This window comes from Galleria mellonella, unplaced genomic scaffold (genome assembly GCF_026898425.1).
Source record: "Galleria mellonella isolate WM207_F2 unplaced genomic scaffold, CSIRO_AGI_GalMel_v1 utg171, whole genome shotgun sequence".
Classification (NCBI taxonomy): domain Eukaryota; kingdom Metazoa; phylum Arthropoda; class Insecta; order Lepidoptera; family Pyralidae; genus Galleria; species Galleria mellonella.
In genome coordinates this window covers 1,750,226-1,776,858 of record NW_026442014.1, presented here as the reverse complement: position 1 = coordinate 1,776,858, position 26,633 = coordinate 1,750,226, and the positions used below count along the sequence as shown (strand labels likewise).

The window sequence follows — 26,633 nt, the reverse complement described above, 5'->3', positions numbered from 1 at the left end:
TACGTCATTTATAGTATTTACAGCATAGGCTGTAACAATCACAGTTTTCCTATATTACAATATTTGATCAGTAGATCAAATATTAATGTACATTATTACTGAAGTATTATATTTATTTTCTATATTTTTTTTTATTTTATTTTATACAAAAATCCACAGCTCTTAAAAAATAACTTACATGCTAAGTCTCTTATGAATACAGCCAATAACGGATTTTATTTATATAAATAAACAAAAACTTTAATTTCAAAGCGAGGTAGGCAAGTTAGAGTGGGTGTATGCAAGTAATATAAGCACATATATGAAAGAAACCATATATAATAGTGAGTGTCCATAAAGTTAATTGATATATAAAATAATTAAAATCTTTAATAATAGAATTATTCTTCAACATCTGCAATAAAGAGTGAAATAAAAAAGTTATCGTTGCATCCGTCTGTTACATTATTAATCTATCCCATTATAATTTTCAAGTTGTCTCTCTCGTGAAGTTTTGAATTTCAAAGTTGTAAAACACTTTTGTTCATAAATTAATAATAATACCTACTTTCGGTCCCCTTTCTGTGCATTGCCAGCGTTTCTAATTATATAAACAACTGTGAATTTAAAATGTCTGTCTATCTATGGTATATCACCCTTAATGGTTCCATTTTCCCACCATCTTTCGACGCCTCTCTCTATACTTTACCACTTGCATTCACTATTGTTGATAATGCCTCGAAATGTTTTGATATACATATACTTTGATATAATTTTAAAATTACTGTTCGACATTACCATTTGTCGTCTTGTCCTTCATTGTTTTTCAAAATACACAATTCTTTCTGAATCAATTTTTCCCTTTCTAATAATCACTTATTGGTAAATACCGCCTAAAAATTTTTTGAGCGGTAAACTCCTTGGAAGTAGCGCAGTACCTCCACTCTTACGCCCTTTTTACCCTACAATTATGGTTAATTCTACCAATATACTAAAAAAAAAACAATAAAAAGAACACAAGCAACTCCTGTCATGTTGCAGGTGTCCAGGGATGACGTTAGCTATCAAGATGACCGTCGCTCGTTTGCTTTCCCAACAATAAAAAAAATCCCTTTAAATATAATTTACTTTAATTTACATGAAACATCCCATTGTTGGGACTCAGGACCTTCCCATTAGAGAAAGGTTCTGTCTTTTATTTTTATTACTATAGTGACAAACAAGCATAGTGCTCATTTAATGATAGACGGTTACTTTTTTTTTAATGGGTGAAAATAGCCTGGTAATCCCGCATGCACTATCGGTATATACTGGCGGGGTACTAATGAGAGGTGATAGGTGAGAATGAAAAGGCAGGTCAGTTAGTCCATCGTGACAAATTCAGCGATAAATTAGTCACGGTAGTTTCCAGGGGGAACTGCATGGAGGTCGACCTGATAGGGTACATTGACAGCAATGGGGACTAACCTCCCTATTACTAACAATTCCTTCCCCCCAACGGTTACATTAGCTTATGGATGCCTGCAAAACCAGAGGTGTAAAGCGCGTTTTATCAATATTTAAGAAACCTTATTATACCTTTTTAAAAACTCCACATCTCTATCTGCTAAATATTTTGGTATATGGTTTCCTTCTCTTTCTCTAATGGTTTTTGCCCTTTACAATATTATATGCATGTCTAAGGGTGGTTGGCAACATGTGCGTAAGTGAAAGACCGTGATCTTTTCACACTGCATTTATTTCTCTATCTTACTTACTCCTTATAAGTACACTCATCTAATATCTCGCTCGCACACATCTCATCAATCACATTCGTAATCTCTTTCACACTTTACTAAACGTCAATCCTCCGTCACTGTCACACAATTGGTTTCGATCCCTAAAATTTGTAAATTTGTGTAAATTTGTTTCGCCCATGATACCCCCCATGCATTGCCATTCCTGAGGACTCAGGTGTTATTCCTCTGTACCCAGTAATTTAATTTAATTATGCGAATCTTACATATAATCTCGTCTCTAATATAAACTGGGTATTTCATATACGTAGTTTTCAAATTGTTTAGGTGCAGTTTAACAGTCTCATAGCTGTGGTCTGGAGCTGAAAGATAGGTAGCTTAATGCGTAATAAGTTTTATGAGTTCGTAACCTTTTTCCATCGTGAAAATTTCACCTTTACTTATCTTCAGTAATTCACTTTTATGTATTTTAAAAGTCATTTTAAATAAGCCAGTTTTATGACTTGAAAATATTTGAAAAGGTCGGCCATTTTTTAAATAAGCAGTAACCATTCAATTTTATACGTGACATTACTTTTTAAACTGCAAAACGAGAGGTTTTAAATTCGCACGTTTATTTTTTGTGCACCTAATGTGTGTATCAATTCTGAGTCGATTTTCACAATTTTTTTTTTGCAATCAAGGGCTATAAGTCCCATGAAAATCATGGGACTTATAGCCCTTGATAATAATATAACAGAGGACCAATAGATATTGGTCCTCTGTTATATTATTATTATGTTCATGATTAACTGTTTCTAACGGGTTTGCCCGCGTGAATCTGTATACATATAAAGTATCCGTTCAGCTGTTTAAGCGTGATTAAGTAACAGACACTCAAACATCTTTACAAAGTTTCAAATTTATTATATTAGTAGTATAGAAGTTTTGCGGAGTAAATAAACTTGTGAGTTTATTGCTGTCTTATAATCTATTCATAGGGAAGGAAGGGGGGGGGGAGGTTTGTTAGTAATGGGAATCTAACAGTTCCATTGCTAGCAATATACCCTATGCGGTTCCCTCTGGAAACCCAACCAGCTGACCTGTTTCCATCCTCACTTTATCACTCTTTGGTAGCCCGCCAGCGAATACCAATAGCCCAGATAGACTTACCATTCCATTATCAATTATTAAAAAATTACCAACTCGTAGGTGTTTTGTTGTTGTCGTACCTGCGTTTATTTCTAAATACAGCCATAATCCCACTACTAAAGCTCCTACTACAAATGTAATAACCATGCAAATGATCCCCAAATATTTGGGACTGACCGAGTAATCCATGTGTATACTATTACGCATTAAAGCGACGATCATGTTGATTATACAGTGCAAATGTACCGAGTAATTTGACTGCAAACGGCCACTTCGAATGCCGGAGCTGACTTAATAACTGTCAGCCATTTTCAACACCAGTGGAGCTTTATGAAAATCTACGGAATGTATGCAATCTAAATAATTAATCTTCTCCATCCAAAGATTGTGTGGAAGGCATCGCTTTTAGCGATAAGGACGCTCATTGTTTTCTCACTGTGATTATTTCTTGTAATTGTTTGTATCTATAATATAGTTATGTCTTGTAATTTCTTCTCCATCCAAAGATTGTCTGGAAGTGATCGCTTTTAGCGATAAGGTCGCCCATTGTTTTCTTATTGTGATTATTTCTTTTTTTTTTTATACCACTGAGGTGGCAAACAAGCATACGGCCCACCTGATGGTAAGCGGTTACCGTAGCCTATGAACGCCTGCAATACCAGAGGTATTACGCGCGCGTTGCCGACCCTGAAGAAACCTCTTTACCCCCCTTTTGAAGAACCCCATGCTGTAGTCTCTCGGGAAAACCTCGGCAGGGAGCTTATTCCATAACCTGAGTGTTCATGGGAGAAAGCATCTCTGAAACCGCGTTGTACGCGACCATTTAGGCTGTAAGGTATGAGGGTGAACTCCCTGTCGATGGCGAGCCGTACGATGATAGAAAGTGGCCGTAGGCATCATATTGAATAATTCCTCTGAGCACAATCCGTTGTATAAGCGGTAGAACACGCAGAGTGAGGCAAAATCTCTCCTAAGACTTAAGGGTTCAATACCGCTTGCAAGCATGGGATCATCGACAATTCTCATAGCTCGTCGTTGCACTGAGTCGAAGGGTTCAAGCTGGTATCTAGGTGCTCCCGCCCATAAGTGACAGCAATACTCCATATGGGGCCGGATTTGCGATTTGTAAAGCATTAATCGCTGATCCGGCGTGAAGTAATGCTTCGCTCTATTGAGCACACCGAGTTTTTTGGATGCCAGCTTCACCTTATCTTCGAGGTATCTTATCTTGTAATTGTTTGTATCTATAATAAGTTTATATCTTGTAATTTTCTGAAAGAAACAATAAAGAGTACTTATCTATCTATTTATTTATTTATAAATTACTCACCACATTTACTGTATTCCAAAACGTGTAGTGAGCCATAGGTTTATTTTAGAAACTTAAAAAATTATCTATCTAAAATACGTATTACACTGCACCTGTAATTTGTTCTAATCGTTTACAATAGTATTTTAATACGTCTAGATGGCTTATACTATTAATTTACGTTAATGGGCTACCGGTAAGAAATGATAGGTGAGAATGAATTCAGGTCAGTTGTCCTGACGTCATTATAAATATATCAGGAACTCGCCACGATTGTCTCCAGAGAGACCACGTGGGAGTTGACCTGACAGGATATCATCATTGTCATCATCATCATATCAGCCGACGACTGTCCACTGTTGAACATAGGCCTCCCCTTATTGCGGGTTTTGTCAGTAGTTGCCACATTGGCTGGCATTTTGGTAACCGCTGTTAGGATTTTTTTTTGTGGGCGAAAATGGTATGGTAACCCCGCCTGTGCTAACGGGATACGCTGGCGGAGCACCAGTGAAGGGTGATAAATGAGAATGAAAACAGGCCAGTTAGCCCATCATGATGAATTCATCAGGAATTAACCATGATACTTTCCAGGGAGAACCGCGAGGAAGTGGACCTGGCTGGGTATTTTGCTAGCAATGGAGTTCCCAGTCTCCATTACTAACAATCCCTTTCCCCCCGCCTATCCATCGATCTATGAGGAGGATCAATAGGATATATATGCTAACAATGGGAATTAGTCTACTCTTAGTTTTTTATCCACTTTTCTCAATCAAAATTTGTGATACTTATCACAACAACAAAGAGTTGCGAAACTTAAGTTGATTGTTGACACGGAATCCTACTTACGCTAAGTGTATTTATGCACGATTTCCTACGGGACCCCTTCTCCCCATTTCCAGCAACTTATGTTTATGACATATAGTGATATTTGGCGGGAACGTTTGTTGTGACATCTATGTTGTGCAAGTTGGAATAGATGACGTACACGAAAGAAAATTTTGTTCGTTTTTTTTTATACAACTTAGAATGGCAAACAAGCTGACGGCCCACCTGATGGAAAGTGGTAACCGTCGCCTATAGACATGAGCAGTATCATGGACATAACAGAGTATACTGTTTCGCCCATGATACCCCCCATGCGTTGCCATTTCTGAGGACTCAGGTGTTATTCCTCTGTACCCAGTAACTTCACGCCATATCCCACCCTTCAAACCGAAACAATGTCATGCAAACACAACTGCTTCACGGTTAAAACAGGAATGGGACAGAGGTACCCAAGCAATCGAGTTTTGTACAAAGTCTCCCTCTGGTATGGTATCGTACAAATAATATCTATATTCAAGTAATACTAATGGAAAGAAAGGGATTGTGAATAACATATTGTAACAGCTCCATAGCACGCAATATATGCAGCAATATACTCTGTCACCCTGGAAACAGGTTTCCAAGAGGAATCGCGTGGAGGTCGACTTGATAGGGTGTATTGGCAGCAATCAGTCTTTTTTAACAGGAAACTCTAGTTCCCTTAAGGTGGAGCCTAATATGCGTTGCTTACGGGATACATCGCACATTGGTGGATATTTGGTTGTTTTAATTGTTATATAGTGTTAACAAATTGAGTTTATTTTGACGGTTTTATTAATTTAAAGCTAGCAATGGATCAGTTAGACGCCATTACTAACAATTCCTTTTCCGCTATGAAAATGTATTGGTAATCCCGCCTGAACGAATGTTTTAGACAGGCTTGGTTAGTACTCCACTAGTGAGGTATATGATAGGTAAAATTGAAATAAGGAAAAGTAGCCCGTTATAATAAATTCACCAAGAATTAACCACAATAGTTTCCAAGAGGGTCTACGTGACAATCAACTAGTGCAAGCATATATGAACTGTTAAATTATTTTTTAACACAGTTATAACGTGTTGTGGTGCACGTTTTTAATAGTCATGTTAAAGAAATAAAAGCGTTATCTTAATTAATCGAATCAATAAACCATTATCTCGTCGTCGGCAGGCCCTTCAACAACCGTAATGACACGATAAGAACTCTCGACACGGATATAACTGTTATTTCAGCTTCAATGAAAATGAATGCAAAATAACTTAAATAACTGGTTATCGTTATTTAGCATTCAAACTTGTAACATTGTGAAAACATTGTTCAACATATAATAAATATTTAATTTTGATATAAAAATTTGTGCAAGACAAAAATAAGAGTAAATTTAAAAATAGACTTAAATTAAAAAATAATCATCAGCCAATACTCAGAAAGGGTCTAGATATTTGTAACATATAAAAACTAGTCGCAATGATTGTAAACTCCTTTTTAATGTCGGCTAAAATACGCTTTTTGAAGGATCTTTTTGAAAATTTGTGTACTATTATGAATAAGGCATTAGTTGCTAAGAGTATCTGATACTACTGAAACTGTATACAAACTGCAAATACAGATTTAACTAAATTTGTGCACTCTAAAAAAACGTAGTTTTATAGGACGTCTCATGTATTATTAGATTAAAAAAAGAAATAGATAAATCGCGGAATTATATGTCCGAAATTCGTAACTTTTCGGAATATTCCAATAGAGAGCTTAGCTACATAGAAGTAGGGACATGAAAGTATTGAAAAAAAAATATTGATGCAATACAGAAATAAATAAATAAAATAAAATAAATGTATGCTTTTTTTATGGATGATAATGGAATGATAACCCCGCCTGCGCTATCGGTATACACTGGCGGGGCACCAGTGAGGGATGATTGGTGAGGATGAAATGGCAGGTCAGTTAGCCCATCGTGACGAATTCAACGATAAATTAGTCACGATGGTTTCCAGGGGGAACCGCGTGGAGGTCGACCTGTTAAGGTATATTGATAGCGATAGGAACTAACCTCTCCATTACTAACAATTCCTTCCCCCCAATAAATGTATGTTACATGACAGTATGTTTCTGGCAATAAAATACGCACATCAAATCCCAATTAAAAAAAAAAATCCTTGTAGATTGCAAAAAAATAATGATTAAAACTGGTTCATAGTTGACGATATATGAACGTATATGAACATACAACATAATACAGGGGAATGTACATTCCCATAATATTCCTTAATTAGATTAACCATCGTAACATATGAGAATGGTACCAGAGTTTAATAAGATACTGAAGGAAATACACAATTACTCATATATCTACTAACCTTAGATTATATAGATAGAATGTCTCCAAAGAAATGCTGCGCCAAAAACAGGTCAACATTTTTATCCATGTGTGCATGAATCAAGTTACCAGTATGTACAGTTAGTATAGTATTATATTATCTGTGGTACAGTTAATATTAAGTATGTGGAAGAAATTTATATTATAATATTAAATTGATAAATACAATATTCTTACGAATATTTTATTTGCCGAGGTTTTGTCAAGAGACTACAGCATGGGTTTCTTCAAAACGGGGGGTAAAGAGGTCTCTTCAGGGTCGGCAATGTGCGCGTAATGCTCTTGGTATTGCAAGCGTTCTTAGGGTACGTTAACCGTTTATCATCAGGTGGGCCGTATGCTTGTTTGCCAGTGGTATAAAAAAATATTTGAAAGAAAAAATAAACAATGAATAATGATTCATAATGATGCTTATCATTACTGAATACAGTATACTCTGTTATGTCTATAGAATTGTTGATGTCTATACCCGATGGTTACCGCTTTGTATCAGGTGAACCGTCAGCTTCTTTAGCATTCTAAGTTGCAAAAAAATATTTAATTATATATCTCAGAATGGACAGTAAAATATATTTTTGTTTTAAAATATTAAAAATGGCCGCCATTTTAATGAGTACATGTAAATTATTTTTTAAGCATTAATTTAATTATTAATTATTATATTATATCTTTAGATCATAATTATATCATAAAAAATAGTTCCTAATTCAAATTTAAAAAATCGACACGATCTGGTAATTTTTTCATCCAATTACTGGCAACACTAAGAAAAGTGTTTAGTTTTGATAAAAAAAAAAACAGTCAAACGTTAAATAACTAAATTTTGACATGTTTTTAATGCTCGATGCTCTTATCTATATAATCAAAGCTCTTAACACAAGATAATATCGAACCAGTTCTTACTGCATTTAATTAAATCACCAGATGCTCGAACGCGAACCCCTACTACATACCACGTTGTTATAGGTATCTCTAATCCAATATTACGCAGTTTCTCCAGCAATCTTTTTTTATTGCAATTTCGTAGTTTAACTTTTCCCGTTAGAAGAAACCTGTACAAAAATTATCCGCGTGGGTACTTCAGTTTCACTGATGTTTTTACCACGAGGTTGTGTTTACGAGTAGATAACTATACTAGCTTTTACTTGCGACTTCGTCCGCGTGACCGAGATATATTCGGGATAAAAAGCCTGGATAAAAATGAGAAATTTTGTAACAATGGACGGATGAAAGTTTGGTTTTTTTATGCAAAAATTACTGACCCGTTATGTATATCCTAATTTCAGAACAACTGCACCTTTTTGTTTATTTTTTTTTTGTGTTGGTAATGGTCAGGACAAGATTTATACAAATGAAAATGTTTAAAAAATCGTATGGTAAAGTGACAATAGTTTAATAAATTTAACAATAACATTAGAAGCGCATTCTTACGTTTGATTATCGATAATATTACCAATTTATTACCAATGATATGTAGTACTTCTAATCAATTATATGAATCAACAATACAATGCTTAATAGTCATTGTATTATTTCAATATATTATCTATTCTAGAATAGTCTATGTACAAAATTTCATTCGAGTCATTTTAACTGTTTATGTACCAAAAAGTCTACACGCTGTCTCTCTGAAATCGTGGTTAATAATTTTCTACTAAAATAATTTGATTTTTTATTTAATTTTAAAGTCTATGATTACAATTTGTTTATCTGGCCGTGTGGAGTGTGTAGAGACGACTAAGGGAGAGCGAGGGACAGGCAACAGGAAAGACAACGTCCCTTTTAATATAAACGCATGCATTATTCCTCTGTACCCTGTAAATTCACGCCATATCCCACCCTTCAAACCGAAACACAGCCATGCAAACACGACTGTTCACGGTTGAAACACGAATGGGACAGAGGTACCCAAGCAAACGACATTTGTACAAAGACTTCCTCTGGTAAAAATGTGGTAATATCTGTTAATACTAACTTTTTTTTACTTTTTATTTCATCATATTAGTAATAAATTCTGAATTAGGATGCTTTCTGTGTCTCCTATAAAATTTTATCTGTAGATTGAGGTATTTGCAGTTAATTTTACTTTTTCTCTAATTAACGAGCAAAGCAAAAAGGATTTAGCTCATAGTTGACAGGTAAAAACGTGTTTGCGCAGAGAACTCTTTATCTTAATCTCTATTCAAGTAATTACCGCTTCGCTTAGGTCATGCACATAATAATAAGGAAATCTTACTCAGTTGTAAACTTTTAAATGCATACTTTGTGATAATTTTGTAAATAATGGTTCCTGCAGTACTTAATGCTCATTTACGTGGTCGCCTCAATCGATAATACTTACCGTGTTGATCGAAGGTATTCGAAACCACTTTGCATTTTCTATTAAGGACTTTAGGGACAGACTGTTTACAAATACTGAAAGAAAAATAGACTAAAATCGGGGTTGCCACATTGGGTGTTTTTCCAATTTTAAGTAAAAATGTTTTAGCAAACACTTCTTACTTTTACTTTTTTTTTTGGCGACGTTTCGATGTGGATTACACCACGTCATAATATAGTCCCATTCGTGTTTCATCCGTGAAGCAGCTGTGTTTTCATGGCTGTGTTTCGGTTTGAAGAGTGGGATATGGCGTGAATTTACTGGGTACAGAGGAATAACACCTGAGTCCTCAGAGGGGTATCATGGGCGAAACAGTATACTCTGTTATGTCCATAGCACTGCTCATGTCTATAGGCGACGGTTACCACTTTACATCAGGTGAGCCATCAGCTTGTTTGCCATTCCAAGTTATGGTACAGGACTTAATTGTTAGTTTCTATTTATCTACAAAGGTTTTTCATAACGTTAAGTCCTGATTGTGTATTTAAAATATGTATAAACAAAGCGAAAAATTAAAATTAACTAAAAATGTTGTGTTCGCGAGATTTTTGAGAAATGAAATAGTTGGAAACGAATGAAATAGACGTAAAGAAATTTGGCTAATTATTTTGACAGTTTTGGTATTTTATAAACTGTATAGCAGTATATAAATTCAATAATAGATTAATGAAGATAACAACATGAGGTAAAGAAATCAGAGGTATATAACTACTAAAACAACTTTTAAAATATTTGTAGTCCAGTGTTATTTAATTCATTATAATTGTTACTTCATTTTCTCGCACTGTATATATTATGTTAAAGTAAATGCTGTGAATACCTATAACAGGCATGTGCATTAATATTGTATGTATATTTAATGTTTGTTATATGTGTTATAATGCAATATGCTGTTGGTGTTCCTTTAAATAAATAAATATATAATTTAAGAATTAGAAAAGGTAGAGGCCACGCGTTTTATTCTATTAAATGTAGTGAAAATGTGTATAGTGTGTAATTGGCTGAAAGTGAACGAAAACGAAAGCAATTTGGAGAAAAAAAATACTTTTGCGTACAAATCAATAATCGCATCTGGCAACCCTGATTAAAGAAAGTACCCACCCTTTGATCTCGACTTACAGTTGAGCTGAAAAAAACTCATTTCCGCTTTTCGCAAAGCATTTCATTACATGTAGAAATATAATAAAAAATGTAGTTTCGAAACAGTCGTGTCGATTCCGAAACACCATTCTCTCCCTATCTCTGGCTCAAACTGTGAAAAGAGCTCCCTGCCGTGTTTTTCCCTAGAGAGTACAGTATGGGGTTCTTCAAAAAGAGTATATTAAGGTTTCTTTAGAGTCAGCAACGCGCACGTGGTACCGTTAGTGTTACAGGCGTCCATAGGCTACAGTGCCTTTTTGTCTTCAGGCTATATGTTTGCCACCTTTGTGGTATAAAAAAATCTCTAAATCTATAATTAATATTTCTTATTGAAATACAGTAAAATAAATATAAGGATTACAATAAATTATTTTTTACAGAACTGCAACACAAGTGGTTTAAATTTAATTCTGCATGGTACTTACATGCAGTTTTTAATCATCAATTTAAAATTATAATGTTAAAAATATGTTTACGCCGATGATATCATGGTGCTCCTCATGCTTTGCTATTTCTGAGAACTTTGTCATGGTTCCGTATCTCCCTATAATTTCATTGCCCTATCTCACCCTTCAAATCAAACCACAGCAAAGCAAGCATGGGGATTTAGTAGCAGAAACACGTATGTACGTACGTAGAGTAGGACAGACGTGCCAAAGTAAATGTCTTTTCCACAAAGTCTCTCCCTAATTATTTAATAATGCCTTAAACGTAACATTTTTTTTTATTATTTCCAGGGCCTTCGTGTAACCACCATAATCGGCGCCTTCGGAACCTGTGCCGGATCATGGCTCAAGGTGTTCTCGGTTCCACAAGATATGTTCTGGCTCGGCTTTACTGGCCAGACTGTAGTGGCTATCGCACAAGTTTTCATCCTGAACGTACCACCTCGCCTGGCAGCCGTGTGGTTTGGAGCTGATCAAGTTTCCTCTGCCTGCAGTGTTGGAGTGTTTGGAAATCAGGTCAGTCTTATTTTCGAGAAATACAGTATGTTTATTTTCTGTAAAAGTTTAATTCACGGTGTCCTCACCGCGAATTAAACTTTCTGGTGGAAGTTGGAGATTTATCAAATCTAGCACCCCCATTGTTTGCAATAGGTGTAGTGTCACGTGGACTTTTACATACTCTGTGCTCTGAAACCGTTGTGGTTTATTCATGATGAATTAGTTACAGTGGACTATCTCACCTGAGTCACCGCATATACTGTCTTTCACTTGTACTCCGCCAGCGTATATTGATACAGCAAATACCATTTCATTTACATCATTTAAAAAGTTAATCATACGATGTGATAGCTAACAAGAATAACTGTTAAAATGACATAAATTAGGTTTTAAGACATTTCTTGGAATGTCAGTGAATTTACAGGATAAAGAAGTATAACACCTGAGTCCTTAGGAATAGCAATCATGGGCGAAACAGTATACTCTGTTATGGTACTGGTACTGCTCATTTCTATAGGCGACGGTTACCACTTTTCACCAGGTGGGCCGTCAGCTTGTTTGCCATTATAAGTTGCATAAAAAAAGCGCGTATTTATTCCATGCGTCATCTATATCTCCCAAATTCTATTTAGGTATGCTCCAAACTAAAAACTCAATTTCGCAGCTACTCGAAATGAATTTAATGGGTTTACCAACGTTCGATATGAGTGTTAATCAAGGTTTAATGGAATATTTAACGGAGGCTTGTCCCGAACAAAGGCTGGCAACTCGGTTTCCGATCGGTGTAAGTATGCTAATGAGACGCTCTCGAAGACTTTATAGGGAAACTTTAGGGATTATCGACGTTTCCTTTTGTAACTCGAGTACAAGAGCTTCCATGAACTAATTATAACTTGCCCCAAAGGCATACATTTTAATATCTTGTACTACTCTTGTCCACTTGTAAGGTCCTTACCAAAATTGCGAAAGTGAGTTTATTACCTCATAGCGGTTTAATGGCCTAACCAATCTCTATAGAATTTGGTGTACACGTGCTATATGGAGAAGGACATAGGCTACTTTTTATCTTGGTCACTGAACGTGTCACGTGTTCAAATTCGCAGGTAAAAGCTAGTTTATTTGTAAAAGATCTATCTATGTAGTCCTTGTCTCGTCGGTCTTCGGATAGTGTCCTTCTTTCCATGTTCCCATGCCTGTCTATTCTTTGCCAATTGCATCCACTTCACCTCTGCTTAAAACCAATACCGAAAGCCATTCGATCATATTTTGGCTGATCGACCCCTATCGCGACAATAAGGCCAGAGCCTCTTCATTTCAGCATCCTTCTTACTCAACTATTTTGCTTTATTCTTACAATATCGCCTGCTTATGGAAATGAGCAAATAATAGATATTATTAGTAGTAAAGGGTAGTTTTTGTTAGTAATAGTAAAAAAAACAGTATTTTGGAGAGAAAGGAATTGTCAGTAATGGAACTTTTAGACTCCATGGGGTCTGCACCGTTATTAACAAAATATCAGATCGATATCGATTCGGCCTGTCCCTGGAAGACGACGTGGTTAATTCTAGTCAAATTTGTCACGATGGTTCAACTGATCTACATTCATCCTCACCTAATATAACTGGTGACCGGCTAGTGTATACTGATAGCACAAGTGGGGCTACAATTCCATTTTAACCCATTCAAAAAGACACTGCTTTTTCTACTACTTCTCTGACCTCAATAGTTTATCTGATCCTCTCGGTTCTTATTCGCTGTTACTATTATTATTCCGAGCATTAATCTCTTTATGGCTCTCTATGTTTCACGAAGTTTTTTAATAGATTTTTTTTTGTAAAGATTATGATTTTTATTTTTATAAGTCGACTTCACTAGGTAGTATGCATTGATTGATTTATAAAAGATGTATTAATTCCTCCGAATTTACTTAATAGAACAGTACATAAAATATCCTATACGCTAAGTTAGGATACAACCTATCCGTGTTTCTTTCAAATCCGTTCAATAGTTTTCTTTTTTTTTTATACAACTTATAATGACAAACAAGCTGACGGCCCATCTGATGGAAATTGATAATCGTGGTCTATAGATATGAGCAGTACCATGGACATAACAGAGTATACTGTTTCGCTCATGATACCCCCTATGCGGTGCTATTCCTAAGGACTCGGGTGTTATTCCTATGTACCCTGTAAATTCACGCCATATCCCACCCTTCAAACTGAAACACAACCATGCAAACACAACTGGTACGTTTCAGGGTAGAAATACGCACACGTTTTTGCATGAAAAAATAACAAATATCCATTGAACCATTCATCCATCCAACCATGGATCATTCATCCATCCTTTCAAATGAATTTATATAATTAATAAGTTTTCTTTTACATAATAAGTAGTTATAAATAAAATAGATAGTTTGTTTGTAAATAAATAAAAAGTGCGTTTTTCAAAGCACTTTCTTCCACGCACAACCACTCTTTGGAATCAATTTCCAGCAACAGAATTTCCGAACCGATACGACAACGTAACCTTCAAGAAAAGAGCATATTCCTTTTTAAAAGGCCGGCAGCACACCTGCAATGCCGTTGGTGTTGTGGGTGATCATGGGCGGCAGTAGTCACTTACCATCAGTTGAACCGCATGCTCGATTGCCCCCGTGTGTTGTAAAAAAAATAGTTACTATATCTAGTACTGATATATAACATATTTATTTCTTGATTACATTCGTAGAGAATACACAGAAAAACAAGTTATTTATTTTAGTTAATTCGTTATATATAATACCAAGGTCTTTATTATTAAATAAATCCGTATCTTTTATTGCCATAAAATTCGCATTTAAACCTCTTGTAACTAATCCATACACGTTATGTTACAAATCTCTTATCTAAAAGAATAAATAAATCTTAATTCTATTTACCATTGTCCTTCAATAAAATTTAATAAGCGTCACTCGCGAGTAGGATTGCCAACACTCTTTTTTTTGTTTTACGTCAGGAAAAATGCATCATGCAGACCCACACAGCTTAGGGACCGTGTGGGTACTGCCGGACTCCTACCGGCTAAATAACCTGACGATATACCTCCCATCTCATAATAGCGACGGTGCCGCGGGTTCCCGCTTTGAAGTCTACCGGGACACCGCCAGAGACCCATCGAAGGGTGACTTCCTATAGGCGCGCAGGGTATATGCTGCGCGCCCACTCTCGGTCTCCATTCCTCCCGTGATGGGCTTTGTATGTAAGGTTGCCAACCCTACCGAATTGCCCGAGTGACTCCGGTAATAATGGTTAACAGCCCGACCTCCCGGAGTGCAATAATTTCTTCGGTTTTTTCTAAAAATTAAATGCATTTGTCGCTTGCTAGTCGCTACTCACTCGCTTTGCGGTCTTTAATGCTTCATGCGAGCGCGTCATCAGCATGATAGAGCAAGTATGGAGCAAAGAAACAAGTCGAATGAGTATTTCATTAGTAAAAACGAATTAATTAATGATTATTATAAAAATAAATATAAATTAAAAAAATAATAATTAATGATTTCCTTTTAATAACCCCTTGATAAAAATTTTAAACATAAAATTCTTCCGGGTTGGTTAATTCGAGGCTTGGCAACCCTATTTGCGAGGTACGATAAAAGAACACTTACTCGGTAATGAGGAGTCCGTAAATATTGCTAAAATTATTTACTTATTCAGTGCCCAAGACCTGCTCGCTACAGATAAGGGTACAGCATTGAATTATGTTCTCTAATTTTATGCTAATAGAGTCGAAGTTTCATAACAGCAACATCGATTTGAGTGTATTCAGGAAGTGAATAAAATGGTTTTCACTAAGACTGGTGTCTTATGTATGATTCCGTTTAAATTTGTCGTAAATAAGCGTGAATATGCACGCGTCATACTAACAAAGATTAACATAAACAAAATTAAAATTTATTTAAAAGTGGTTATGCAGTGAATTTTTCCTCTGAAATTCATATGAATAATTTGGAATATGAAAATTATGCAAGTATTTGATCGTTACAGAATTTTAGAGAGAACAAAATTAGCTTACGTCCTTTTTGCTCTGCAATATTTAATAAGGTTGCAGAATTGCAAACAAGCTGACGGCCCACATGATGGAAAGTTGTAACCGTCGCTTATAGACATGAGCAGTAACTTGAACATAATAGAGTATACTGTTTCGCCCATGATACCTCCCATGCCATTGCAGAGGACTAAGGTGTTATGCCTCTGTACCCTGTAAATTCACTGCCATATCGCCACCCTTCCAACTGAAACACAGCCATGCAAACACAACTGCTTCACGGTTGAAACACGAATGGAAAACACGAGTGGGACGAATTCCACTGCATATACATATTTCGCATTATATTAGTAACTGTAAAGCAAAGTCACTAATGTTAAAAAATGCACAATGCATTGCAATAGATTTCTAGTTGTTTTGGCTTAATATGTAAGAGCAACTAGCTTTGTCTATTTACATACATATATCTAAGTATACACAGATATAAGTAGGTATTTACAATTAAAAGTGCACTTGACAGACGAAAGATAGAAAAATATAATTAATAAGGAGTGTACAAGACAAGCGATCAAGGTAGAGAGGAAGACAGCGAAAATACACTAAGGACAAGGAATTACATAGAAGGAATCATAAAATAAAAATTGTAAATCATATGGTTGCCTCTTTTCTTCTTATACAAATATAATTAGTAAAAAGAGGACGAAAGATACACCATTATTTGCTATTTTTCTCAATTCAACGCAGGCTAGTGTATAGAAAATGTTTGATATGTCAATTATTTGTCAGTGACAAATTTTACATTACTAGATCATATATTCGACACAGTTTATGTAGAAAGTACGCTAGTAGGCTGTATCTGAATTTGGTAGGGTTATACGGCCGTATAACATTTTCTGTACACTAGCCTGCTATGTATTGATAATTTTATCACTCCTTCTATGTAATTCCTTGTTCTTAGTACATACGTAAGAAGAAATGTTATGACTATACCAGACAGGAAGAAAGATGTGAAGAAGTAGGCTAATTCAATTGTACATACATATGTACAATTGAATTAGCCTACAAGCCGTAGCACCTAATTACCAGCTTAAATCTTTCGACTCGTTGCAACGACGAGCTATGAGAATTGTCCATGATCCCAGGCTCACAAGCTGTATCGAACCCTTATGTCTTAGGAGAGATTTTGCCTCACTCTGCGTGTTCTACCGCTTGTACAACGGATTGTGCTCAGAGGAATTGTTCAATATGATGCAACCACTTTCTACCATCGTACGCCTCGCCATCGACAGGGAGTGATGTTATGTCCGTGATACTATGATGCCCATGACTGCATCTTGCTGTGATTGCCAGTTTCCTTACGCATTTCTATTGAGCAACTTCTCAAACAAACATATATTAAGAGGAATGGCTTATTTCACAATAGCGCCATTAGTTTCCAACGTTGTTTATCATACAGTCTCAGATATAAATCCATGCGGAAACGTTTATCCAATTGTAGACGTAAAGAGGGGACCCTGGGTCTGACACAATTTTGTGCTCAATGGATAATTGAGGAGAATAGACTCTAACAACAAGGATATAAATATCATCGTAATGTCAAGCCGTAATGCGGTGTCTAGTCTACCTTGCAGGCTGGAATGTGTTAATGATTGTATGTGCATTGACCTTGAAACAGGTTATCCAAATGTTTTTTTTTAATGGATGATAATGGAATTGTAACCCCACCCGCACTATCGGTATACACAGGCGGGGCACCAGTGAAGGATGATAGGTGAGGATGAAGAAGGTCAGTTAGCCCATCGTGACGAATTCAACAAGAATTGTTCACGATGGTTTCCAGAGGGAACCACGTGGAGGTCGACCTAATAAGGCATATTGCTAGCAATGGAGCTGTCAAACTCCATTGCTAACAATCCCTTTCCCCCCTATCCAAATGTATTTTCCCTCATGCCTTATTTAAATATTGTATATACATTAGGTATGGCAACGCGTGAATAGGGTTACCAACTTTTTTTACAAGAAATAAAGTACATTTAGGTCTGAGAAGAATATTAAAACAGTATTTTAGAAAAATGAACAGTATTTTATTAATTTAAGGTTTTAAATACATATTTTTTAATCTCTCGCGCAATTTATTAATTTACAACCTTTTTAAAACTTCATATGCCTCCCCACAATTGTAACTAAAATTAAAATAAATGAGGAGCTAATTTTTTTATTAATTCAACCTGCCTTGAGCACCCTCTGACTGAATAAAAAAATTGAGTGAGCATCTAAGTCCAACACTTATAGTGTTAAGCATTTTGATGCTGAAAACAGTAATACGTATATTTTATTTTTGTTCAACAATAAAAAGTATAATGAAGTGAAAAATGGTATAGTTGGCAACCCTATATGTGAGGAATATTTTGTTCTATAGGTGAAAATGGAATAACAACTCCTGCGCTATCGGTATACATTGGCGAGGTGATGAGAGATGAGGATGACCGCAAGCCCGTTGGCCTATCATAACAAACTAACCATGACGGTTACCAGGGAGACTCGCGTGGAGGTCACCTGGATATTGTTAGCAATTGGGACTAATCTCTCCTTTTTTATGTAACTTAGAATGGCAAACAAGCTGACGGCCCACCTGATGGAAAGCGGTAACCGTCGCCTATAGACATGAGCAGTACCATGGACATAACAGAGTATACTGTTTCGCCCATGATACCCCCCCATGCGTTAACATTCCTGAGGACTTAGGTGTTATTCCTCTGTACCCTGTAAATTCACGCCATATCCCACCCTTCAAACCGAAACACAGCCATGCAAACACAACTGCTTCACGGTTGAAACACGAATGGGACATTTAACTATAGACACCTACTCAATTGATTAATACACTTATTTAATATACCTACTTATATATCAATATATTTACTAGATAACGTGTGATCAGGTGATCAGATGACGTTTAGTGATTAAAATGTAATCAACACGTGTTAGGTGGTCGGTACTATTACGCATAGATAGTTATTAATTTTGTATCGAGACTCGCTAAATTTGGGTATCTACCTTATCCAATACAAAATCAGGTGATGTTCAATTCTTGGTAATTAAAGAGGTGAGGGTTGTTATGATACAGTTATCATTATCACGAAATTAAAAATATCTACTTATGAGTACTATAGTTTTTTTTTAATGTATGATAATGGAATGGTAACCCTGCCTGCGCTAACGGTATACGCTTGCGGGGTACTAGTGAGGGATGATAGGTGATTTTGTAATAAATACATACATACATATCTGTCATGCCTGTCTCCCATTAGGGTAGGCAGAAACAATGGAACGCCAAATGCTTCGATTCAAACAAACCTCTTTCGCTTCTTCCACATTCATCAATCTTGTCATACACGCTCGTCGGTTACGGGTACTTTTAATTTGGCCCTTCTTCAGCACGTTGCCTATTTGGTCGACATACGTCCGTCTACGGCGGCCCCTACCGACATATCCATTCATTCTTGCTCGATAAATCTCTTTCGTAATTCTTCTTTCATCTTTCTGTAATAAGTACATATTTATAAATAGAAACACCCGGACTATTAAAAACCTAAGAACAAGGAATTACATACAAGGACTAATAAAATAAAAACTGTAAATCATGTGGTTGCCTCCTTTCTTCTTATGCAAGTATAATTAGTAAAAAGAGGACGAAAGATACACCATCAGTTGCTATTTGTCTCAATTCATAGCAGGCTAATGTATAGAAAATATTTGATATGTCAATTATTTGTCAAAAACAAATTTTACATTACTATATTTTATTATATATTCGACACAGTTTATGTAGAAAGTATATAAGCAGGGTGTATCTGAATTTGGTAGGGTTATACGGCCATATAACATTTTCTATATACTAGGCTGCTATGAAATGAGACAAATAGCAACAGATGGTGTAAATAACAGCAAATAGCAATAGATGATACAATTACAATTTACAAGAAGGCAATCATATGATTTACAGCTATTATTTTATCATTCCTTCTATGTAATTCCTTGTTTTTAGTTAAAAATGTACGTATAAGATAGTCGCTGTTATTTTACAGAGCAATTTCTTAAATCAGAGAAGTAACTTGTACATTAGGCAAGTACCTGTCAAATGTTCCCTTCGTGTCACTCGCAGAGTTACCTTGAACGTTTGCAGAATTCTAAAAAGGATTTAATATAGGTACATATAATATATAGGGCCGCCATTATCTAAATTGTCGATGTCAAATAAATCTTAGATACTTTGGTAACATTGTATTACAGCTAGATGCAGCGACGAATTCAAATGCATATCAAGGAATCAATGGATACAAGTGGGTCGGGATCGTTCCTTATGGTAATCTACGCGGAAACCTATGTCCAGCATTGGGCACTTAATAGCTGATATGATGATAATTAGATAGATAATTTATTTGCATTACTTACAGCACAAATAACATTAGACGTACACAGTAAAGCGAGATAAAAGAATGCATATACAAAAACTCATTTTCTATTCGTTGCGCTTGTTTGCAATTTATATAACTAAACTTTTACTATTTAGTTAAAACTATGTTTATTTTAAAGAGATAAAGATAAATTATTTGCAAACATGTTTTTTATTGCTTCTCTTTAAATTAATTTAATTCATTCCTGACATAGTTATAGTAAATGTATCAAACTGCATTACTGTAATTATACTTGGCAATAAATACCAAAGGAAGAATTTGTACAAAAGTCGTTTACTTTAGCACCTCTCTGCTATTGGTGTTTCTGCCGTGAAGCTGTTATATTTGCATGGCTGTATTTCAATTTGGTGGGATATTGCAATATAGGGAACAGACACATAAAACCTTAGTCTTGGGAATGGGAACTTGGTACTGTTCATATCAACATATATGTTCAGGCAACAGTTTATTTTTTAATGGGTGAAGATGGAATGATAAACCCGCCTGCGCTATCGGTATACACTGGGGGATACTAGTGAAGAGTGACAGTTGAGGATGAAGACAGGTCAGTTGGCCCAAAGTGATTAATTAAACAAGATTTAATCAGTATGGTTTCCAGAGGAGACCGCGTGGAGGTCGACCTGATAGAGGTGTATTGCTAGCGATGGGGCTGGTAAATCTCATTACTAACAATCCATTTCCCCCCTTTCAGGCGGCCCCTTTCAATTACAAATCTTCATCAATAGGCTTGTTTGTCATTCTATGTTACATAAAAAAAAACATGGACGAGTGGCGTATCTGTATAGATAAAAAGAACTCTTCCGAACTACGCACCTTTTTTCTTACAACACAGGGGGCAAATGAGAATGCGGCTCACCTGATAATAAGTGACTACCGCCGCCCATGATCGCCCACAACACCAACGGTATTTGCAGGTGTGCACCTACCGCATAATATGCGATTTTTTTTTAATGGGTGATAATGGAATGGTGACCCCGCCTGCGCTATCGGGATACGCTGGCGGAGCACCAGTGAAGAATGATAGGTGAGGATGAAGCAGGTCAGTTGGCCCATCGTGACGAATTCAACAAGAATTGTTCACAAGGGTTTCTAGGGGGAACCACGTGGAGGTCGACCTAATAGGGCATATTGTTAGCAATGGGGCTGTCAAATTCCATTGCTAACAATCCCTTTCCCCCCAATAACATGCGATTAGGTAATGTTAGAGAAAATGAGGTGATTTTCAATGATTGCTTTCTAATCAACACTGCGTGGGTTGTATTATGAGTGTTTATTAAGTACTTTGGCAGAATTTTTATCTACATAAAAAGTATTATATACTTTTATTATTTGTTCTATTTTAATAGTACTTAATGATAATTAAATTATGTTTATCACAAAACCGACTTTAATTGGGGGAAAAATTGATTTTGATATAATTTCTTCGGCACCAGTCTGTAAGCATATCCTTGTAGAATAAAATCCAAATTAATTTACAACTGACGGAGTTGTGAGGTAATAAACACAAAAAAATTATAATCAAATTTAAAACCTTCTTCTTTTTGAAGTCTGTCTGTCTGTCTGTATGTTCGTTATAGAAACAAAAACTACTCGTCAGATTTTAACGAAACTTGGTACAATTATACTTCATACTCCTGCGCAGGTTATAGTATACGTTTCATCACGCTAAATGAATAAATTAAGCTTCTTGGGAGTTGCTGAATTCTTTCAGTGTTACGGATGATCATGTCAGTCGCGTGCTCATTTGCTCCCAGAGTAATAAATAGAAAATAAAAAAAAAAACTTTAAATGTTAAGTCCGCCAAATGTACATAGAATTTTACTGTGCATTTAAGTTTGAATAAATAAAAAAAAAAATTTAATTTAATAAATAAATTATTAGACGAAAAATGTTGATTAATGGGTGATACATTAATTGCTTAGCACAACATTTTGTTTGTACTCCAAATACAATCATGCACAGTCGTAAATTATAATTCGCATAGAGTGATATTAAGAGGTACATAAATCTCTCATAACGACCCTTTGTCCGAGGTATCAACGCTGAATGCGAAGATTAATGGGTGACACAAACAACCGCGGCCGTGTCAAAAATTCGCTAACAAACCCATTCATTATTCAAAGACTTTCTTGAGTGTTAATTGATTCGGAAAATTGTCGAGTTTGTTCTTTCTATTATCTTGTAGGTTTCTATAATTTGCAAACATTGCAAAGTTTGTAACGAATGTGCATATTTTGATTTTAAATTCTGACAAAACCACTTTTTTTATGCAACTTAGAATGTCAAACAAGCTGACGGCCCATCTGATGGAAAGTGGTAACCGTTGCCTATAGACATGAGCAGCACCATGGACATAACAGAGTATACTGTTTCTACCATGATATCTCCCAACTGTGTGGCCATTCCTAAGGACTCAAGTATTATTTCTCTATACCCTGTAAATTCACTGTCATATCCCACCCTTGAAACTGAAACACAGCCATAAAAATACAACTACTTCACGGTAGAAACACGAATGAGACAGAAGTACCCAAACAAACGACTTTTGTACAGTGTCTCTCTGTTATAATAAATATTTTGATTTTAAAATTAAATTACTTAACCAATTTTAATGAAATCTCTATGGAACCAGAAACGGTATAAACTTCATAATCTAATAATACCTACAATAGCGACTAATGACCGTATTTTACCTTCGTCTCAAATTTTCCGCTCATTCTTCTACCTTTTATTCTAAATCCTTTACTATGCAGGCAGTTCGCTTGTAGGACTCACTACCTGTCTCTATTCCTAAAACCTCTGTTAAATACTACTATCTCTCCCTTTAGTACTATTTCTACTAAGTTTACTCTTTATTTTCCTTCGTCATTCTCTCCTGCTGTATGTGTGCTGTTAAATATGTGTATGTTTGTATATATATTATTTGTTTTATATATGTATATTTGTATACATTAGTATTTATATAATTGTGCGCCATCTACCCTTTGTCTTTTTCTCAATGTCCTCTACCCAAAGGTTGTCTGGAAGAGATTGCTTAGCGATAAGGCCGTCTTTTGTATCACGTCTCATTAAAATTAATTGTAATTATTATTTTTTACTTGACGCAGTACACTTTGTACAATAAATAAATAAATCTACATCGAAAATATTTAAATTTAAAATATGGAATTGCGTGTTTACAATTCTACTACATCTTCAGTCACAAACTGAAAATAAGGCAATAAGGGAATAATACTTTTTTTTTTTGTTAATTGCTAAAAAATCGTGAAATTGGTTTAGATATCATATACGTATCGTAAAAATTGAGAACATTAGTTTTTTGAAACTGGAAGTCTTTTTAGCAAATTTTAATGAAATATTTTAAATGTGTATAGTATGCATTAATTGTAGACACCATATTAGCGGCTAATTGTTCACTGCTGAACACAAGCCTCCCTCTATTGGGGGATTCGCCAGTAGTGCCACGCTTGGCAGGCGGATTGGTAACCACTGTTAGGTTTTGGAGATATTTTAAGAAGGACGCTGCTACCTGTTATGTTACTATTCCATTATCATCCATTTAAAAAAAAGGTATAATATTTTACTTCCAAAATGGTATAATACAGCAAATCCATAACAAAAGAGAGAAATGTGAAAGTATTGCCTTACTCGAGAATGTTCCGGTCAATTGAGTTAAAGCTTTTATATGCAAATAAATACCGGTTACAAATCCTTCTTCCCACGATTCCGGTGCTCTCTTTGAAACGATATTGAGGAAAATTGTTCTCAGATAATAAAAAAATATCATGAATAAATCACATTGATATCGCTGAATCTCGAGTGATTTTCCTTTTTCTGGTCGATATTTTTTTTATTAAATCAACGCGGTATTCTAAAAATATCTTCAATTTAGCCGTTGTGGACTCGCTTATAGGATTTTTTTTTATATTTGGAAGACAAGTGTAAAATAACATATAGGGAGTGAAATCGGTAACAATCCTTAAAACTGTTCTCATGCTAATAAAACATATTAGGACAAATTAATTTATATTAGAATATATTAATTTATTTTATGCAGACTATTGTAAGTGAATAACTATAATAAAGTGGCATGAATTTACAGGGTACAGAGGAATAACACCTGAGTCCTCAGGAATGGCAACGTATGGGGGGTATCATGGGCGAAACAGTATACTCTGTTATGTGCATGGTACTGCTCATGTCTATAGGCGACGGTTACCACTTTCCATCAGGTGGGCCGTCAGCTTGTTTGCCATTCTAAGTTGTATAAAAAAAAAAGAATATCAATCTAGTAATAGATACATACAAACATCAAATTAGTTCTATGAGAAGGTTCTCTGGAAGTATTTATACTATAACAGATCATTAATATCTTTGTATGGCATGAGACTTGAAAAAGTCAATTGGGAAAGGAATCTATGTATAAATTCTTAGCATTTTTACGCATCTCATAAGGAACCGTGCAGATTAGTAAATACGCAATATAAGTACTAATCTAATTTTATAAAAAACGCAGTTAAAAGAACAACCTAAAAAAATTTAAAATTTTACCCCATGGAGACTTTGTACAAAAGTCGTTTGCTCGGGCACCTCTGTCAAATTCGTGTTTCTACCGTGAAGCACTTGTATTTGCATATCTGTGTTTCGGTTTGAAGGGTGCGGCATATGGCATATGGCAGTGAATTTACAGGGTAACAATAACAGTGAATAAACAGCTGAGTCCTCAGGAATGGTAACGCATGGGGGGCGAAATACATATATCATGGCCGAAATAGTATACTCTGTTATGTTCGTGGTACCGCTTGTCTATAGGCCACGGTTACCATTTTCCATCAGATGGGCCGTCAGCTTGTTTGCCATTCTAAGTTACATAAAAATAAAGATCAACATTTATTTAAACAATTATCATACCAAAATTAATCCGTCATGTAGATACAACTGTGTAGATAAATATAATAAATTCGAAAAGTGTTAATAAGATGATCCTCTTTACAGTTCCGTGTCTACTATTAAATATTTTTGATCCAGTAAAATAAGGCTGAAACCATATCACAATACAATAATAAATATTCTACATTGCAAGCGTGTAAAATTAAATATTTCAAGTACCTAATCAGAAAGTTGATAACGTATTTATTCTTAACCTAGATTTTAGACTAAAGAATGTTTATTTGAAACAATCTGCATACGACGTAACTGTTTTACAAGTAGTTTCGTGAAATCAATGCATCCATAATGGGGGGAAAGGGATTGTTAGTAATGGAGGCTGAGATTCCCATTGCTAGCAATATACCCAACCAGGTCGACATCCTCGCGGTTCCCCCTGGAAACTATCATGGTTAATTCCTGATGAATTCGTCATGATGGGTTAACTGGCCTGTTTTCATTCTCATCTATCACACTTCACTGGTGCTCCGCTAGCGTATCCCGTTAGCGCAGGCGGGGTTACCATACCATTTTCACTTATCAAAAAAAAAATGCATCCATAATGTAGCTACAGGTTTACCCAGGATCATCATCATCATCATATCAGCTGTCTACTGTCCACTGATGAACGAAGGCCTCCTCCAGGGCTTTGCCAGTAGTTGCCATTCATGGCAGGTAGTGGTAACCGCAGTTAGGCTTTCGTGATGTTTTAATAAAGACTCTGCTGCCCATTCTTCGACTGTTAACTTCTCTTAGTTGACCTAGGGTACTAAGGATAAAACATGTGAATTCTTTTTTTTATCTGAAAGGATATACCATATACCGATTGGTCCCATAGAAATTAAAAAAAAAACCTGTTCAGTTGTTTCGTTTTTCAAAATAACTGATTTATTTATACTTTTGCACACATTGAAAAATGTCTACAGGGCGAACTTAAATGCCTGATGGCATTCTCTACCAGTCAACCGCCATATATAATAATATAAGACATTATTGTAGTAGTTGTTACTTCCATCATTTTCTTATCAACCGACTTCAAAAAGAAGGTGGTTATTCATTCAGATTTTTCTATATTTTATCCCATAACTCCGTTAGTTGTAAACTGATTTGGAAAATTCCTTTTTTATCTAAAAGCGTATACTTACAAATTGGTCCCATAGACATTTTATTAAAACCGATTCGGTTTAAGTTTAGTTTTTATTTAATCAAATTAACTACTCTTGCTACAATTAAAGTCGGTTTTTTTTAACACAATTAAAGTTTGTGTTAAAAAAAGTGTTCAAGTATAAATTCAACATAATGTTTTGACTGATAAATTATACCTATATACAACTGTTTTTCTTTACCTAATATATAGTAA

The 26,633-nt window shown here is 35.4% G+C and overlaps 1 protein-coding gene across 1 annotated transcript in view; it reads left to right on the top strand.

Moving 5' to 3' along the window:
* The window catches only part of LOC113518075 (uncharacterized MFS-type transporter C09D4.1), a 73,790-nt gene that overhangs the window by 35,072 nt on the left and 12,085 nt on the right, over positions 1 to 26,633 (top strand). The window contains exon 2 of the mRNA XM_052892875.1: positions 11,634 to 11,858. Within this exon, the coding sequence (XP_052748835.1) occupies positions 11,634 to 11,858 (225 nt within the window). The remainder of the gene's footprint in view (positions 1 to 11,633; positions 11,859 to 26,633) is intronic.